This window comes from Aotus nancymaae, unplaced genomic scaffold (genome assembly GCF_030222135.1).
Source record: "Aotus nancymaae isolate 86718 unplaced genomic scaffold, 86718_ANA_hifiasm-v0.15.2.pri h1tg000062l, whole genome shotgun sequence".
Taxonomy (NCBI): domain Eukaryota; kingdom Metazoa; phylum Chordata; class Mammalia; order Primates; family Aotidae; genus Aotus; species Aotus nancymaae.
In genome coordinates this window covers 23,074,324-23,092,457 of record NW_026988476.1, presented here as the reverse complement: position 1 = coordinate 23,092,457, position 18,134 = coordinate 23,074,324, and the positions used below count along the sequence as shown (strand labels likewise).

General features: G+C 40.7%; 1 protein-coding gene across 1 annotated transcript; it reads right to left on the bottom strand.

The window, feature by feature from the left end:
• Positions 1 to 17,486: 17,486 nt before the first annotated feature.
• On the bottom strand, positions 17,487 to 17,777 carry LOC105716458 (NADH dehydrogenase [ubiquinone] 1 beta subcomplex subunit 3-like). The gene has a single exon (XM_064365716.1). It carries the CDS (start codon positions 17,775 to 17,777, stop codon positions 17,487 to 17,489), a length of 291 nt encoding a protein of 96 aa, XP_064221786.1.
• Between the last annotated feature and the right edge of the window lie 357 nt (positions 17,778 to 18,134).

Here is an 18,134-nt window from a genome sequence, read left to right as displayed (position 1 = left end):
ACTCCAGCCTGGATGACAGAGTAAGACTGTCAAAAAAAGCTCACTCAGTTAACTCTCCAACCATTTTTTTCTCCATACATAAGGAAACAATCATTATTTTTTAATTGAATAATCTTTTTTATTTGCCCAAAAGCAGGACATAAGTTTCTCTTTGCAAAGTAATATAAATTTTCCTTGTGAAGGTATCTCCTTTGTTGTACAATCACGAGGAGAGCAATCTTGTCACCAGGGACAGAAAATCAGCACCAAAATCAATTTGCACAAACAGGCCCGGCTCAGTGGCTCACACTTATAATCTCAGCACGGGAGGCTGAGGCAGGTGGAGGTCAGGAGTTCAAGACCAGCCTGGCCAATCTGGTGAAACCCTGTCTCTACTAAAAATACAAAAATTAGCTAGGCATGGTGGTAAGCACCTGTAATCCCAGCTACTTGGGAGGCTGAGGCAGGAGAATCTCTTGAACTCAGGAGGCAGAGGTTGCAGTGAGCCAAGATCGTGTCATTGCACTCCAGCCTGGGTGACAAGAGTGAAACTCTGTCTCAAAAAGAAAAAGAAATCTGCACAAACAGACCTTACTAAAATAACCCTTATCTTTCTTTAGTTCCTCGATAAATTTTCTAGTTACCTTTTCACAATGTATTGTCTATAGAAGCCCAACTCCCTCTTTCATCTAGACACTTCACAGTGTATCACTCTTTGTTAAAATGGTATAGAAACATCTAAGTCTAACTGCTTCTTTGGGTTTTCTCTCCTTTTCTGTGAAGCCCTCATGCACATAAAAATATTAACATCAAAACAATGTGTATGCCTTTCTCTTGTTAATCTGTCTATTCACATTTTAATTCACAGCCCTCAGCTACTAAACCTAAGAAGGTAAAAGAAAACTTTTCCCTCCTCTACATATTCATAAGTGCTACTGGTCTATGGGTTTTTTGGTTACCTTTGTTCAGTTTTGGAATCAATTATAGGCTGGATTCATTATAAGAGCCTTGAGGCTTTTCTTTTTGGAATACTCTAGAACATTTGGTTTTATTTGTTATTTAAATGTTAGTAGAATTTACTAGTAAAATTATCTGTGACTAGGGCATTGTTTATTTTTGGTAAAGAGACTGACAACTTTCCACATTTCTCTCACAACAAATGCTGTGTTTTGTCTATCTCTTGTGAGGACAACATTAGCAACTAATATCTACTAGAAAACCCTCCATTTTGCTCATAAAAACTAGTTTGCATAGCACTAAGTTAGCTTAAGTCTGTTAATTTCCCCTATATCTGTGGTAATTAACCTGTTTCCATTTCCTATTTTTAGTATGTTTGCTTTCTTCATTTAAAACAATGAGGTTAACTATCCTTTTTTTTTTTAGCTTTTGGTCTTGTTAGTACTTTTTTTCTGTTTTCTGATTTTTAAGTACCTACTTTTATCTTCATGCATTTCTTTCTTTTGCTGTATTAGGTGCAATAATGCAAGTTCATGCCTACTGTAGCATTTCAGAAACTTTTTAAAAATTAATGTGCCATCTTTATTGTTCTCCAGATGAATAATTTTTAAAATTTAAAGGAAAATTAAATTTAGTGAGCAAAAGTGGAATGAGGTCCTTAATTTTCTTTCTTAGGTAAGTACAATTACAAGTTTAACTATCTAGGGCTTGTAGTTTTGGAATTGTTGACAAGTTATTTTTTTCTAAGCAACACACCTAATGTGACAATAGGAGTATTGGGGATTTTCTGGGTTTTGTTTGAGTCAGGGTGTCTCTTTGTCACCTAGGCTATAGCACAGTGGTGTGATCCCAGCTCACTGCAGCTTCAACTTCCTGGGCTCAAGAGATTCTCCTGCCTCGGCCCCTCAAGTAGCTGGGACATGTGCCTGGCTAATTTTTGTATTTTTAGTAGAGAAGGGGTTTCGCCATGTTGCCCAGGCTGGTCTCAAACTCCTGGACTCAAGCAATCTGCCCAACTTGGCCTCCCAAAGTGCTGGGATTACAGGCATAAGCCACCACACTCATTTAAAAATGGGAGTTTTTTAAATGCTCTTTTAATTGACTTTTCTTAAGTTGGCCTTCCTCTGCTCCTTTTTTTTTTTTTTTTTTTTTTTTGGCGAGGGAGTTTCGCTCTTGTTGCCCAGGCTAGAGTGCAGTGGTGCAACCTTGGCTCACTGTAACCTCCACCTTCTAGGTTCAAGCGATTCTCCTGCCTCAGCCTCCCAAGTACCTGGGATTACAGGTGCCCACCACAACACCCAGCTAATTTTTTGCATTTTTAGTAGAGACCGGGTTTCACCATGTTGGCCAGGCTGGTCTCAAACTCCTGACCTCAGGTGATCCACCCACCTCAGCCTCCCAAAGTGCTCGGAATATAGGCATAAACCACTACGCCCAACATCCCTTAATTCTTAATAAATTATTATGCAGTGGTTCAAGCTATATATGAAGATCAAAGAAAAACACATTCCCAGCTTCTCTCCTTGTCCAAAGTTGCTTTATCTATTATTTAATTGTTTTGATATCTAGCAAGTGTAGAGACCAAGAGAAAGTTTTCCCTTACCTTCTAAAGTTTCAGTGGAAATGAATGACAATAAGCAGATTATTGGAGAAAAGGGTATACACGTTTATTTAATATGCATAAGCACAGGGGAATTGCAGGAGAATGATTAATAACCCAGTGAGGTCCAGATGCTTATATACCCTACTTCATAGGGGAAAAGGAGATGGGGATAATATGGCCATTTTGAGGGGTAGTGTCTTAGTTCATTTGTGTTGCTATAAAGGAATACCCAAGGCCGAGTAATTTATTAAGAAAAGAGGTCTATTTGGCTTACAGTTCTGCAGGCTGTACAAGAAGCATGGCACTGGTACATGCTCAGCTTCTGGTGAGGGCCTCAGGCTGCTTCCACTCATGGTGAAAGGCAAAGGAAAACCCATGTGCAGAGATCATGTGATGAGAGAGGAAGCAAGGGAGATGGGAGGGAGATGCCAGGCTCTTTTGAACAACTAGCTCAAGGGCTAATAGAGGGAGAACTTGAGGACAGCACCAAGCCATTCATGAGGGGATCCATCCTATGACTCAAACACCTCCCATTAGGCCCTACCTCCAATATTGGGGATAAAATTTCAACATGAAGTCCAGGCATGGTGGCTTATGCCTGTAATTCCAGCACTTTGGGAGGCCGAGGCAGACAGATCACTTGAGGTCAGGAGTTTGAGACCAGCCTGGCCAACATAGTGAAACCCCATCTCTACTAAAAATACAAAAATTAGCCGGGCATGCTGGTGTGTGCCTGTAGTCCCAGTTACTCAGGAGGCTAGGGCAGGAGAATTACTCGAACCTGGGAGGTGGAGATTGCAGTGAGCCAAGATCTTATCACTGCAGTCCAGCCTGAGCAATGGAGTGAGACTGCCTCAAAAAAAAAAAAAAGTCAACATGAAGTTTGGAGGGTCAAATATCCAAACTATAGCAGGTAATAAATGATTTTTAGGGGAAATGAATGGGTCCAATGCTCAGACAAAGACTACCAATTAATTATCTTCGAGAATTGAATGGAACCAGAGAACAGAAAATAGTTTGGAAAAAAGTTAATTTGAGCTCTAGATGTGGTGTTTAATTTTCAGCCTCTTCAGTTTTAATCTCTGGTTTAGGAAATTTCAGGAAGGGAATCAAAGACAATTGTGTTTCTCTTTCATGGGTCCAGTTTCTAGGTAGATAAGGGAACTTCCGACAACAGCCTCATCCTGTGCTTTGGGAGAGAGAGAGTATTGAAAGAGATGTGGGGGAGGGAGGCAGGGAGGTCAGAGAGACCTTGAGTCTGCTTCTTTAGTTCAGCATGTCAAAGTGTCATATTTTAGGGATCTTTTTCTGAGCCCCAACACAAGCATTCCTTGTTTGTATATGGTTTTCATCTTATGGGTCAGTTAGTTCCATTCCAGTTTGGTTCATTTCAATCCAAGTCATTTCCTATGTGCTTGCAGTTGTCCTAGGTGACAGAGAAAACTCAATAAGCCAAGCCTCTCTCCTTCCACCTCCCCACTCCCACCTTAGGAGCTCACAGCCTGTTCTATTGGTACAGCTCAATTAGACTACAGAAATGTGTGTCACAAAACAGGAAAAGGAGGAGGGAGGATGGCTTAACCCAGTTCACTTGCCATAACTGCAAAAACAAGGAACAAAAGTTGAGCTGGTTTATATGCATGCTCAGTAGTCAGAAGGATCCTTATAGCAATATTACGTGTACCAACTCTCATTAGCCTGAATGAAGCTCTTGTTTGACTCTAAATCCTGCCAGTACTGAGTACCCAGATTGTATTTCCTAGGGAGAAGCCCTGGTCCTTTGTGCTGTGCCAAGGAGAGTTAAAGGCAGGGAGGCTTCCATTTCCCCACAGCTTCTCTCAATTTTTGATGCCAGTGGATCCTGGGAGTTGTAGAACTAGTTTATACATAGGGTTGGTGCAAAAGTAATTGAGGTTTTTGCCATTGAAGGTAATGGCAATATGCTATGTGGATTATTAAAATATTGGCTAGTTAAAAACAAACTTTAGGAAAAGTCTGTCAAGAGACTGCACTGAAATGGCCAGAAGCATTCCCCTAAATACATAAAACCTGTAATACTTGAAATAGAAGGCATGAATTAGCCTCTTTTGAAACAATACTTGGTTGTCCTATGCCTACTGGTATCTCTAAACCTTATATTCTTGAATTGAGTGAACCATTATGGAGACTTAAGTGAACAGTTTTTGTATTTTTATTAAAGATGGAGTTTCACCCTGTTGGCCAGGCTGGTCTCAAACTCCTGACCTCAGGTGATCCACCCCACCTCAGCCTCCCAAAGTGCTGGGATTACAGGTGTGAGGCACTCGGCCCCAGTTATCTTTTAGTTATATACAGGAACTGATTAGTATACTTGGAGCATGTCAACAGGTGAAAATGACACAGCCTCTGCCAACTGACAATGCTTGCCATCTCTTTTGACCAGGAGATCTATGTACATCAAGGTTTTTAGAAGATAGCACATACTGTCACCTACCTAGGAAGGACCTCATGAAGTAATGCTAACAACTCATGCCGCCATCTAAATAAAATAAAAATCGTCATGGATTCCTGAAAGCCATGCTAAGCTATATTAGCACTCTTAGGACAATTGAAAGACCCCAGATCAGCACTCTCAGGACAATTTGGAAGACCATCCCTGCAAGTGACCTTAAAGTAAGGATTTCCAGGGTTAATCCCCAGGCCCCGGAAGCAAATAGCATCATGAAGTAACAGTTTTTTTCTTAAGGTCATTAGGAAACTTCACTTTCACCTATTTTCTCCCCCATTACTCTCCTTACTCTGAAACAAAAAAACACTTCTTCCTTTTAATGAAGACTCCTTTTCTTTGGCTATTTAAAGGCTAACTGGAGATTGTTTGTCTCAATCTATCCTGTTTTCACTCTGATTCTCCACTATGGGCTCTCTTCCAGACTCTATTATGCTTTTACAAACTCTTCCTGTTTTCTCATCAGGCCAAGCAGAAACCTGACATCCTCTTATACCAATTTCCCAAACCCTGGTATATTAGTTAATCAGATTGCTGGCTGTGTCCAACATCTAGATCACACAAAATAACCTAAACTGGGCCAGGCATGATGGCTCATGCCTGTAATCCCAGCACTTTGGGAGACTGGGGTGGGCAGATCACCTGAGGTCAGGAGTTTAGGACCAGCCTGGCCAACACGGTGAAACCCTGTCTCTATTAAAAGTACAAAAATTAGCTGGCTGTGGTGGTCGTGTGCGCCTATGATCCCAGTGGCTCGGGAGGCTGAAGCAAGAGAATCACTTGAACCTGGGAGGCAGAGGTTACAGTGAGCCAAGATTGCACCGCTGTACTACTTTTAATTCCTGCCAAGGAATGACAGGTACTTGCAAAAAGCTGGTAGACCAAGACTGGAAAATAGATGTATGACAAGATATGGCATTTATCACAGAGAAAACAATGTCACTTTACTTCTCCTTTTGGTGAGTTACTTGGATATGGAAAAACTTTCATGGAAGCTCAAGGACTGCCCTTTGCTCAAGTAAAGTCATTAGAAGGGAATTTTCCCTTTGTCTTGAAAACAGGCATGGTGCTAGACCTTTCCTGAGTGACATACCAAAGCAAGACATACATACCCTGTGGTTTGATTTCACAGGCAGCATCCTCAAGCCTTTTATGAGGTCATAAATGGTCATGACACTGACTCTTACAATACCAACACTTGTCAAATTACCAGATGTTACAGGTGACCCACAAGCCACCTTCGTGTAACCTGGAGTAGCTCATCTGTTTTCCTCATTAGGCTGCCAAGCAAGCTGGTGACCCAAAAAAGCTGGTTAGTGGCATAGTTTGAAGACCTGAGAGCCAGAGAGCCAGTGATGTGGATTCCACTGTGGATCTAAAGATGTGGGAACCAGGAGTAGTGAGGGCAGGGGAAGATAAATGCCTCAGCTCAAGCAGTCAGGCAGAGGGAGTGAATCCTTCCTCCCTCTACTCAGGCCCTCAATGGATTGGATGGTGCACATTCACATTGCGGAGGACAATTTCCTTTACTCAGTCTATCAATTCAAATGAAAATCTCTTTTGGAAATACCTTCACAGGCACATCCCAGAAGTCATATTTAATCAGATATTTGGGCATCCCATGATTGAGTCAAGGCGGCACATCAAATTAACTGTCACAGGATCTGACAAAACTTTTCTTAATATCTCTTAAGTGGCAGGATGGAGGTCAGTGTACTGGGTTATTCAGCAATTGAGAGGACCATAGCTGGTTGGGTAGCCATTTCCTTAAGATTAATGTATGTTCTTCAAATCAAAGGAAAGCCTGGTTACAATGATTGCTTCTGACCCTATCCTGTGCAATTCTTTGATTGAGTCTGGAGAAGCACAAAAGACTATCTAAAAAAGTGTGTAGTAGCAGATACCTGTAAATGTAAGCTCACTGGATGTCAAAATCATTACTCGAAAGATATGATTCTCAAGTGATAAGCCCAAATTAACAAAGTGAAAATTTAAATATTTTATATAGTTTATATATTATATATAAAATATATATTTATATATTTATATGAATATACTTACATATGTATATATTATATATGTATTTATATATAATATGTATATATGTATGTATGTCTATATTTATATATGTATTTAAATATATATTTTTATATATGTATATATTGTATATTTATAATATATACATATATAATAGTTTATATATAATATTTATTATATGTATATACTTACATATGTATATATTATATGTAAGTATATATATAATATGTATATAATATGTATATATATGTATTTACATGTATATATGTATATATATACACATATATTATATATTAGATTTATATATAATATATTTATATATCACATATATTTATATAATATATAATATATACATATATCTAATATATATTATTATATATTGTATATTATACATATATGTATAATATATATATTATATATTATATATTTTTTATATATATATATATACAGGGACTTGCTCTGTTGCCCAGGCTAGAGTACAGTGGCAAGACCTCTGCTCAGTGCAGCCTCAATTTCCTGGGCTCATCACTTCAGAAAAGTGCTGGGATTACAGGTGTGAGCACTGTGCCCGGCCTAAACTCACCTTATAGGTGCATATATTACTTGCAAATTCTTCTAGCTTCTATGTGGAATGTTGTGAATTGAAATAATTGAGGATATGCTTATTTTCCTAAAGTCCTTTTTATTTCTAGATGTTTCTGTTCCACTTCGCCTAAGGATTAGGGATGATACAGGGTATGAAATTTTAATGAGTCCCAAAGTTTTTGCAAGCAAGTGGTTTATTTCTGCTGTAAAATGAATTCCTTGGTCTGACTCAATTCATAAAGGAATGTCAAAACATTCCACCTCAGCCACCCAAAGTGCTGGGATTACAGGCGTGAGGCACTTGGCCCCAATTATCTTTTAGTTCCTTAACTATCCTCCTTCTGCACATGCATCCCATTTGATGGGAGAAAAGTGCAAGCCAAAAGGTTGAAAGAATGAGGGCCATAGGAAATTCATTTAGCCCAATGTATAATCCATCTGATCATTGTTTTGAACCCTTTTGTATCCATTTGTCTTTTCAGATCATGGAGCTTTTGCCTGATAGATAATCAATAGTATCAGCTAGAGATAAACTCAGGTTTAGAAACTAGATTTAAAAAAAAAAAAAAGGTGGCCTATTTTTGGCTGTGTATTTAGCTGCCTTGTCAGCCCTATTGTTCCCAAGAGATATAATATCAGACTCCTTAGTATGGGCTAAACAATAAGCAATAACAATTTTAGAAGGGAGGAAAATAGCCTGTAATAGATCAATAATTATATGCCTGTTGGCATATAAAGGAGATTGTCAGCATATGGAACCAGCAGAAGTGAAAAATTGAAGGCATTTCCAGATTATGCCAACATACATATGCCAACAGTATGGCAGACTCCAAAGGTATATCTATCTGGAGTCAGTGTAAAGAGTGGCCAGTTTTTCTTTTACCAGTGTGCAAAGTTGAGTGACAGCTATCGGTCCAGCAGCTCGGGCTGATTTTAACTGTGAGCAAAGAGCACATCTCAAGTGTTTCATGTGGAAAAGCTAGCCGGTTGTTACATGTCCCTGGAAATTTCATCTACAAGAGCCATCACAAAATAGACATAAGTCTGGGTTGTCCAAAGGGGTAGCTAAGAGGTTTGCTCATGGCTTTCAGATCATTTCTACAGTGTCAAGGCAATGATGAGAAATGGAGTGAAGCTCTTCATCGCCAGAGATAGGCGGTAGAATAGCCGGATTTAAAGTGTTAGAGGGATGGTTAATAGAGCTTTTCTGAAGTGGTCTGTCATCATGTAGAGAGGTGCTATGTTTTATAAACTTATAAGAAAGCAGGCAGACACAGTTTGGGGAACACAGAGGTAAATGGAGGAGCCGTATATAAGAGTACTGCCTTTGCCAAGTAGGGTGGCAGATGCGGTAACTGCACACAGGCATGAGGGCATACTTGCTACCACAGGTCCAACTGACATGGGAAATATGCTACAGGACATATTTGAGATCCCAAAAGTTGTCCTAGGATACCTGCAGTAATCTCATTATTTTTATGACAATACAGGTGAAAAGGTTTGTCAAAATTAGGTAAGCCAAGGGCAGTGGTTATGAACAATGCTGATATCAAGGCTCAAAGGAGATTGTCAGCATATGGAACAAGAGTGGAGCCTTGGGGAAGGGCTAAAGAGTCTAAGTGGGTGTTAAAGACCTGGGAACATAGTAAGGGAGACTCACAATATCCCTGAGGCTTGTGAGTCCATGTTAATTGTCTCTTTTATATGTAAATACAAAGAGGAAGGTCTAGTGGGGTGCAGTGGAATCGAGCAGAGGTCAATTACTATAAACCAGGCTGTGTCAGCAGGAATCGAGCTAAGAATGGTAGCTGGATTAGGGACTATGGGGTAGCAAAGAATTACGAAGGAGTTGCTTTTGGCTCCTGGATCTTGTACAGTTGGATAGAAGTGATTCCCCCACCCCCATCTGAATCAAATTTCTCTTCTTTCTTTCCTGGCAAGCTTCCGGTACTACAGGGTGAAGAAATAAAGACACCACTACCCTGCTGTAAAAGAGAGTCTATTATATGTTTGATTCCTCGTGTTGCATCTCCTAAGAGAGGATTCTGGGCTACTGGTGGGAAAGGTTTGTTTCTTTCCCAGGCAATATGTGCAGGCCGCTTAGTAGCAAGCCAGTGTCATTTGCGTGTGAGGCCCAAAGACTAGTCCAGGCATCTTTTAAGATTGCATTCTTTTCAAAGGATTTTAAATTGAGATGGGTTTCCATTAAGGAAAGTAGAAAGTTTTAGGTTTGTTCTGAGGGCAGGAAAATAAAAACATCTTTCTCATTACAGGATATGCTTGCATTAAATTTACATTAAAAATCTCTTCTGGAAAGATTTGCTGGTAAGGAGTCAGAAACTAGAAAAGCACAATGTTAAGAGGTCCTAAGAATATCGGGGTGGTCTAAGATATGAGCAGTGAACTAAGTTGCCCACAGACTCTGACAACTTAAATAGGATCAGAAGTGACAGGTAAAAATAAATCCTCTGGGTGTTATGGTAGAAGAAGACAAACCAGTGTCAATCAGGAAATCCAGTTCCCAATCCTGTACTTAAAGTTTAATGATGGGTTCCAGGGTACAGCTGAGGATCAGTCACCCATCAATTAATAGGGTATTGTCTCTCAGAAGGGGAAAATGAAACTTCTGAGGATGGTGGGATCTAGGGCCCCCACTTTTTCTTTCTTCCTCATCTTCGTTTTAAGTACAGGACAGTTGTTTTTCCAGTGTCCTGGCTTTTTAAATATCTGCAGACATCTGGAAGCAAGGAAGGCACGGTGGTTGGAGAAAAAAATGAGAGGATTTTGAGTTACTCTTAGAGTCATAGCTTTGTTTCTGTAAATACTTGATTTGGGAGGCAGAGCTGTTGGTTTTAATTTCTTTCCTCTTATTTTCTGCAAGCTATTCTCAAAGGATTGCATAGCTGCTTCTATAAAAACACTCAGAGACTGACTCACCCAGGCACCACACTATTTTGAATTTCCCTCTTTATACAGTCCAACCGAGCCAGAAATTAAAAGATTTCTATGTTCTGGGGCTTCCTGGTTGAATGCAATGTGGCTTTTAAAAGTTTGAATAAAGTATTCCATAAAGACCTTAGGAGATTGTCCTTCCTGTGAGTGCATGCTTCAACCTGAGACCAATTCACCTTAGGGAGAAAGGCCTCTTTCATCACCTCCATGAGGCACTGAATATTGGCCTCTAGCGGAGCCATTTCCTGGTCACTTGCAGTAGGGTCTAGAAGTAGTTCCAGCTCCCTATTTCCTGGGTGGAATGGGGTGGGGAAGACTTGGTTCCCCTAGAGTCCGTCTGGCCTGTCTAATAACTACAGTATGATCACAGGTGGGAAGAACACATCTTAGTAGCCAGCTGGGGTTCCTGTGAGTGGGATTATGAATGGCTACCAATCCTTCTAACCCTTCTTTAAATGTGGTAGAATCTTCTGAAAGTGGGGACAAAAGGGCTTTGTAATTTAAAAGATCTGCTGGATGCGGTGGCTCACGCCTGTAATCCTAGCACTTTGGGAGGCGAGGCGGGTGGATCACCTGAGGTCAGGAGTTAGAGACTAGCCTGACCAACATGGAGAAACCCCATCTCTACTAAAAATTTAAAAAAAAAATCAGCTGGGCGTGGTGGAGCATGCCTGTATTCCCAGCTACTTGGGAGGCTGAGGCTGGAGAATTGCTTGAACGTGGGAGGCAGAGGTTGTGGTGAGCTGATTGCATTCCAGCCTGGGCCACAAGAGCAAAACTTCATCTCAAAAAAACAAAAATAAAAAAAAAATTTTAAAGATCTGCTGTTATACGTCATCAACCTAAATGTCCATCAACAGATGAATGGATAAAGAAAATGTGTTATATATACACAAGTGGAGTACTACTCAGCCATAAAAAAATGGAATCCTGTCATTTAGTGCCACATGGGTGGAACTGGAGGTCATCATGTTAAGTGAGATAAGCCAGGCACAAAAAGACAAGTATTGCATGTTCTCATATTTTGGGGCTGAAAAATTTGATCACATGAAGGTAGAGTGTGAGAAGATAAATAACAGAGACTGGCAAGGGTGAGTGGGAGGAAAAGGGATGATGAAGAGAAGTGGGTTAAAGAGTACAAACACACAATTAGATAGAAGGAGGAAATTCAAGGTTTGATAGCAGAGTAGGGTGAGTATATTTAGCAAAAATGTATTGTACTCAGGAGATGGACACCCTAAATACTGACTTGATCACCATGCATAAAATATGCATAACAAAATTTCACACTGTCCCATACATTTGTACTCATAAAGAAATATTTAGGCCAGGTGCGGTGGCTCATGCCTGTAATCCCAGAACTTTGGGAGGCCAAGGTGGGCAGATCACCCGAGGTCAGGAGTTCAGCCTGGCCAACATGGTGAAACCCTATCTCTACTAAAAATACAAAATTAGCCAGATGTGGTGGCACATGCCTGTAATCCCAGCTACTCGGGAGACTGAGGCAGGAGAATCACTTGAACTCGGGAGGCAGAGGTTGCAGTGAGCCGAGATTTTACCACTGCACTCCAGCTTGGGCAACAAGAGTGAAACTCTGTCTCAAAAAAAATTTTTTTTAATAAAATAAAGGGTCTACTGCTGCCTGGAGACATAAATTCTTTGTGGTGGGGATCCAGTATAACATTCACAGGGAGGCATGGCACAGGAAGGTCTGGAGTTGATGGAGTTTGATTGCGGAGCCCTGGGAAGTAGAAGAAGCCTTGCTGGAGCCTGGGCCAGACTTACTTCCTGGCTCTCAGCATTTACACGGCAACCTCTATACCCCAGGCCTGGAGGTCAGGCCAGAGTGTGCTCTGTAAATCTTCCCAGGAAAGGGAGGTTAAAGCAGGCAGCTGAATGTTTAAGGGATTTTCTAAAAAGTTGGAAAAGTTTTAAGAGTTAAAGGATTTTGCTGAGAAGATGGGGCCATATTTTGAGGAGCAGGATTCAAGCCAGGGGCTAGAGATCCCAAAGATCTTCTGGAGGGGCAGGGACAGGGATTTGGGGGTCAAGGCAAGTATAGGTGGACGGAGAAGGAGGATTTGTAGTGGGTATGGACTTTAACTTTTGTTCTAATCTGTTCTTCCCTAAAGCTAGCTGTTACACTCCTCTATGTCCCCTTTACAATGTGATCTTCCCATAGGTACCAATAGGACAGTTTTTTTGGATGAGAAAATTTTTTTCAAATAGGAAAGTTTTTCCAGTTCAAAGGATCCATCATCTGGCCATTGACAAATAGGATCTCCAAGAATGTGTTTATTCCAATAGCAACTCAAACCAATAAGACTTTTCATGGAAAGAATGGGAAATAACTTTCCAGACTTAGAATAAATCTTTACCATGGATGCAAGAGGCATCCCTACAGTGAGTGAAGATGATGCACCCACATGATCCGAATAAGTTCACACCCAGAGGTGGCCTAGGAAAGCAAAGACCTTTGTTGTCACCATCCGTAAGAATCATGTTTGTGGAAACGGTGTCTCTGATCTCTTACAAGACATGAGACACCTCCAGCCACAGACCCACTAATCAGTCACACCAGGTGGGCAACCCTAGGATGGGATATTCCCAGTATTAATAAGACAAAGAAAGTTGAGACAGCAAAGGCCCCTTATGGACTGGGACCTCCCCTGGAAGCTGGCATGCTCAAACAAAGAGAATGCTACCCGTCATCACATGTCTCAGCCTCCCAGACTGTAGGCTGGCCACCTGACACAAGGCAAGCCAACACTTACTCCCACGAGCTAGTGGGGCCCAGAGAGAATATTCTCACTGGTCACAAAGCCAAGCTTTCGGGACATAAAACAAGTGAAAGAAAAGCCTCATCTTGTTTTTGCTTTACCAGTCTGGTGAGAAGTGTACACTCACCAGTCCACGAAGCCAGCTCTAGCACAGGACTATAGGCCCCAGTCCTGGATTCCCCCTTGTAGCGTATGACACAAAAAGTAAAGACAAAGGAAAACAACGACCATCTCTGGGAAGAATGGGACCAAATAGAAAGCAAGAATACTTGAAACAGAAAATGCCTAAGTTGCCATACCCAAAGAATGACTTCACACAAATATTTTCTCCTGCTAATCTAAGTATAGAAAGAAAAAAAGACAAGAGATTCATCAGTCTTGCTTCAACCAGACCCTGCAGGCAGAGATCTAGGACACTGGAGTAGTAAAAATTTCTACCCTCTGCTGGCTTTTGTCAAAGGTCTCAAAATCTCTTAGCTCCAGTAGCCAAGGCAAGCAGTGAAATTCCCTCCTCATCACCAGAACTGTTGGGGAGGAAAAAATTCTCCTCTACCCTCTAGGGTCTCCAATAGGCCTAAGAATTAAACTGACAAGACACTGTAATAGGATAAGATAAAAGTATACAAGTTTTATTAAATTTTTACATGCACACGGAGCCCTTCATAAGAGAACAAAGACCCAAAGAAGTGAACAGAGTAGAAAGCTTTTATACCTTCTAGTCAAAGCAATGATAAGTTTCTAAAGTGATGATCAGACAGGGGTTTGGGGTAGGGACAGTAAACTGTGGGGAAGTGATCAGGAGATATATGGAGAGGGAGATAAAACTAGTGGGTTGCTTTAGTAAGTTTATATGGGTCCATTTCAGTGCTGATTCCCAGTCTCTGGTATTAAGGATGTTTTTCTCTTCCTTGTACAGGGAGGCCTCCTTTCTTATAGGGAATTTTATGACCTATTCTTATGTAGAAAAGGGTAGATCAGAGAGCCCTTCCTGCCTCTGCTGTTTTTCAAGTGCGTTCAGTTCCAAATAAACAACATGCCAAAGCAGCATATGTGTTTGGGGTGACATGTCCTTAACTTATTTACTAAATACTCCTCAACTTAAGAGGATGCCTTTTCCCCACTCACCCGTTCCACCCTAAGAATAGGATATAACCCCCAGCTGGGTGAAACAAAACTAAATTTCAGGAAAGCAGAGCCCAAATAGTCTAACCAAGGCTGCATATTGTCTGGGCATGGTGGTTCGTGACTGTAATCCCAACACTCTGGGAGGCTGAGGTGGGAGGATTGCTTTGAGTCCAGGAATTCAAGACCAGACTGAACAACACAGGGAGAAAAATAAAAATAAAACATCTCTACAAAAAAAATAAAACAATTAGCTGGCTGTGTGGTCCCAGCTACTTGGGAGGCTGAGGTGGGAGAGTCACTTGAGGCTGGGAGGTAGAGGCTGCAGTGAGCTGTGATTGCAACACTGCACTCCAGCCTGGTGACAGAGTAAGACCATGTCTCAGGGAAAAAAAAAAAAAAAAAAAAAAGGCCGGGTGAGGTGACTCACACTATAATCCCGGCACTTTGGGAGACCAAGGAGAGAGGACCACTTAAGACTGACTTTCAGACAAGCCTGAGCTACATAGCAAGACCCTGTCTCTACAAAAAAAAATTAGCTGGGTGTGGTAGGCGTGGTCCCACCTATGTGGAGGCTGAAGCAGAAGGATCACTTGAGCCCAGGAGTCCGAGACTAACCTGGGCAATATGGCAAGACCCCATCTTTACCAAAAAAAATACAAAAATTAGCGAGGCATGGTGGTGTGCACATATAGTCCCAGCTCTTTGGGAGGCTGAGGACGGAGGATCACTGGAGCCTGGGAGGTCAAGGCTGCAGTGAGCCAAGATTGCACCATTGCACTCCAGCCTGGGTGACAAAGTGAAACCCTGTCTCAAATAAATAAAGTGGTGTAGGAGACCAGAATATAACATCTGCAATATGGCTGTAGGAGACCAGAATATGCCATCCCAAAATATGCCTTTTTGGCACAAGGACTATTTTGAGCAACAGCAAAGGACTAGCTCTGAAAACAAATTACCATTTCATAAGGAAAATATAAAGGAAATCTTCATTTGTAAGGATGTCTTCTCTCTGTACAAGGAAGAGGATAACTCTGAATCACAAGAGACTCTCATCAATGGAGAAGACACCAACTTCAATCCACATAACAAACCTTTCCCTAGTTTACCCATGCTTTCCCTGGCTACCTCTCCATAACTGGCCTTCCCCACACCTGTCTGTTTCAGTGGACTATAGTATATAATAAGGCTGAATTCAAAGCCACTTCTTGAGATTTACTCATTTCTCTGTGTATCTCCCATGAATAACTGAGGTATACATGTTAACTTCTGTTTTTCTTTTGTTAATCTGTCTTTCATTCCAAGAATCTCACCAAGAACTATGAAAGGTAGAGAAAACTATTTTTCCTCTCCTACCGTAGACACTTGTGAGAACTAGATGAAGATGATATAATGACAAATTGTGTCTCTGAAGTAGAAAGCCCAACAAATTGAACAGAAAAATATTCAAGAGAAAATCCCTGAAACAAACAAAAGTATATCTGCAGAATTAAAGAACATGTTGTGTTTCAAAACACTTCAACACGGAACATCCAATACTGAGACATATCATGACCTACCTATTGAAATTCAAAAATAAAGAATTCTTCAGGCATTCAGACAAATAATAACACATTCTATGCAGGGGACAGGCTGACCTCAGAACTTAATGGCAGAAGACAGTGGAGCAATGGCCGACGGAGTGTAACCCAAGGATCTTATCCAAATAAATTCCGGCACTTGGAAAAGTGGGCTTTCCCAAACAAGAAAAAAATCAGGAAACACAGCAGCCATGAGCCTGTCTCAGAAAAACTATTTGATATCCTGGCAATTAAAGGAAGACTTTGAGGGAAAAAAATAAAGGAGCAGAAGCCTTATAAAAGGTTTTGGTGGGCCAGGTGTGGTGGATCATGCATGTAAGCCCAGCACTTTGGGAGGCCAAGGCAGGTGGATCACGAGGTCAGGAGTTCAAGACCAGCCTGGACAAGATAGTGAAACCCTATCTCTACTAAAACTACAAAAATAAACCAGGCTTGGTGTTGGGTGCCTATAATCCCAGCTACTCAGGAGGCTGAGGCAGGAGAATCACTTGAACCCGGAGAGCAGAGGTTGCAGTGAGCTGAGATCATGCCACTACACTCCAGCCTGGGCAACAGAGCAAGATCCATCTCAAAAAAATAAATAAATAAATAAAAGGTTTCGGTGAACACCAAATCAATTTAAATATAGATCAATCCAAAACTGTTGGACTATCACTGAAGACAATGTTAGTGTTATAAACTTATCAAAATAAAAAATTACATGGCAGTTGAGGAGAGGGGAATGTGAGGAGAGGGGAGGTATAATAATCCTCATTTTCTGTAGAGTTCAATCAATGTATAAAACTGAAATGTGTGATTCCCAAAAAAAACACCATTACTTGCAAAATTTCTTAATTTTACAAAGAAATATTAAGAACTAATATTATACAGAAAAAAATTTTACTTGAAATCTAGCCTATGTAACAAACCTGCACGTTCTGCACATGTATCCCAGAACTCAAAGTAAAATGAAAATTAAAAAAAAATAAACCTAGTAATTTTTTTTCCACTTCAATTTTGTTTTCTATTTAGTCCAAGTTGTTTTCTTCTATGAAATCCAAGTAAAACTATATTGGATATTGTTTAATAGCAAAAGAGCCTTAACATGTGATGATGTTGTACCCATGGGGTTAGAGAAATGTAGGTGAATATGAAATATTGTTGACCCCCCCATGGACATTTATTTCATTGTTTTCATATCTATTAAGCCATTAGCTTCAAATTATGCCTTACATGGGTACATACGTTTGCTAAAACTCATCAAATTATACACCAAAAATGGGTAGGTGTTTTTTGGCATATATATTAATTTACTTTATTAAATCTTCCTAATGTTCTTTAAGGGACAAGCCAGATGAGTAGGCTACAGTGAAGAAATTTTATTTAGGAGAGTTAAGAAACCACTATGATACTTCCAAGTATTATCTTCAGTGATGCTTCTTTTCTTTATGCAGGGACTCCAAGTAATATTCAGCTTCTACAGCTACCACAAATGCAGCAAATCCCCATTTGAATCCTTCTAATAATGCACCAAGAAAGGAGCCATTGTTTGCAAAGCCACCCATGTATCTCCAAGCTTCCGTACAGCCTCTTAGATCCCTTAGCCCGCGTGCAGCCAGTTTCTTCCGGACAGTTTCTAACGGTGTCCCTTCTATCTTCCACTGTTTATAATCTGGAAATTCCATTTTACTATGTCCATGTTCACGTCCAGGGGCCATGTCTGACGGGAATCTGACCTCTCAGGACACTCAACTTTGCAACCCGAGCCAATCCGGGCGTGTTTTATTATATGTAAGTTTACATCGATAAAGTTTATTTATAAGGTTTTTAAAATTATGCCCTATTGGAGTCTTTATAGAGGATCGGGAACAAAGTGAAGGTGAGCGGGCACAGCCTACCCTCCCCCATCTCCACTGAATTAACCTGGGCAGCTAGACGCTAATTTGTTTTACCTAAAGACCTTCAACATAGGGTCTCATCGCTTTAAGGGGCAGGGAAGAACACAGCTGTTGTAACAGTAGATGTTGATTGACCTGAATATAAACATAAATTGTATACAGCTGAAGACGGTGAGG

Bases quoted from the DNA above. Each gene is read 5' to 3' on its own strand.
- LOC105716458 (XM_064365716.1), bottom strand. From the start codon at position 17,777: ATGGCCCCTGGACGTGAACATGGACATAGTAAAATGGAATTTCCAGAT.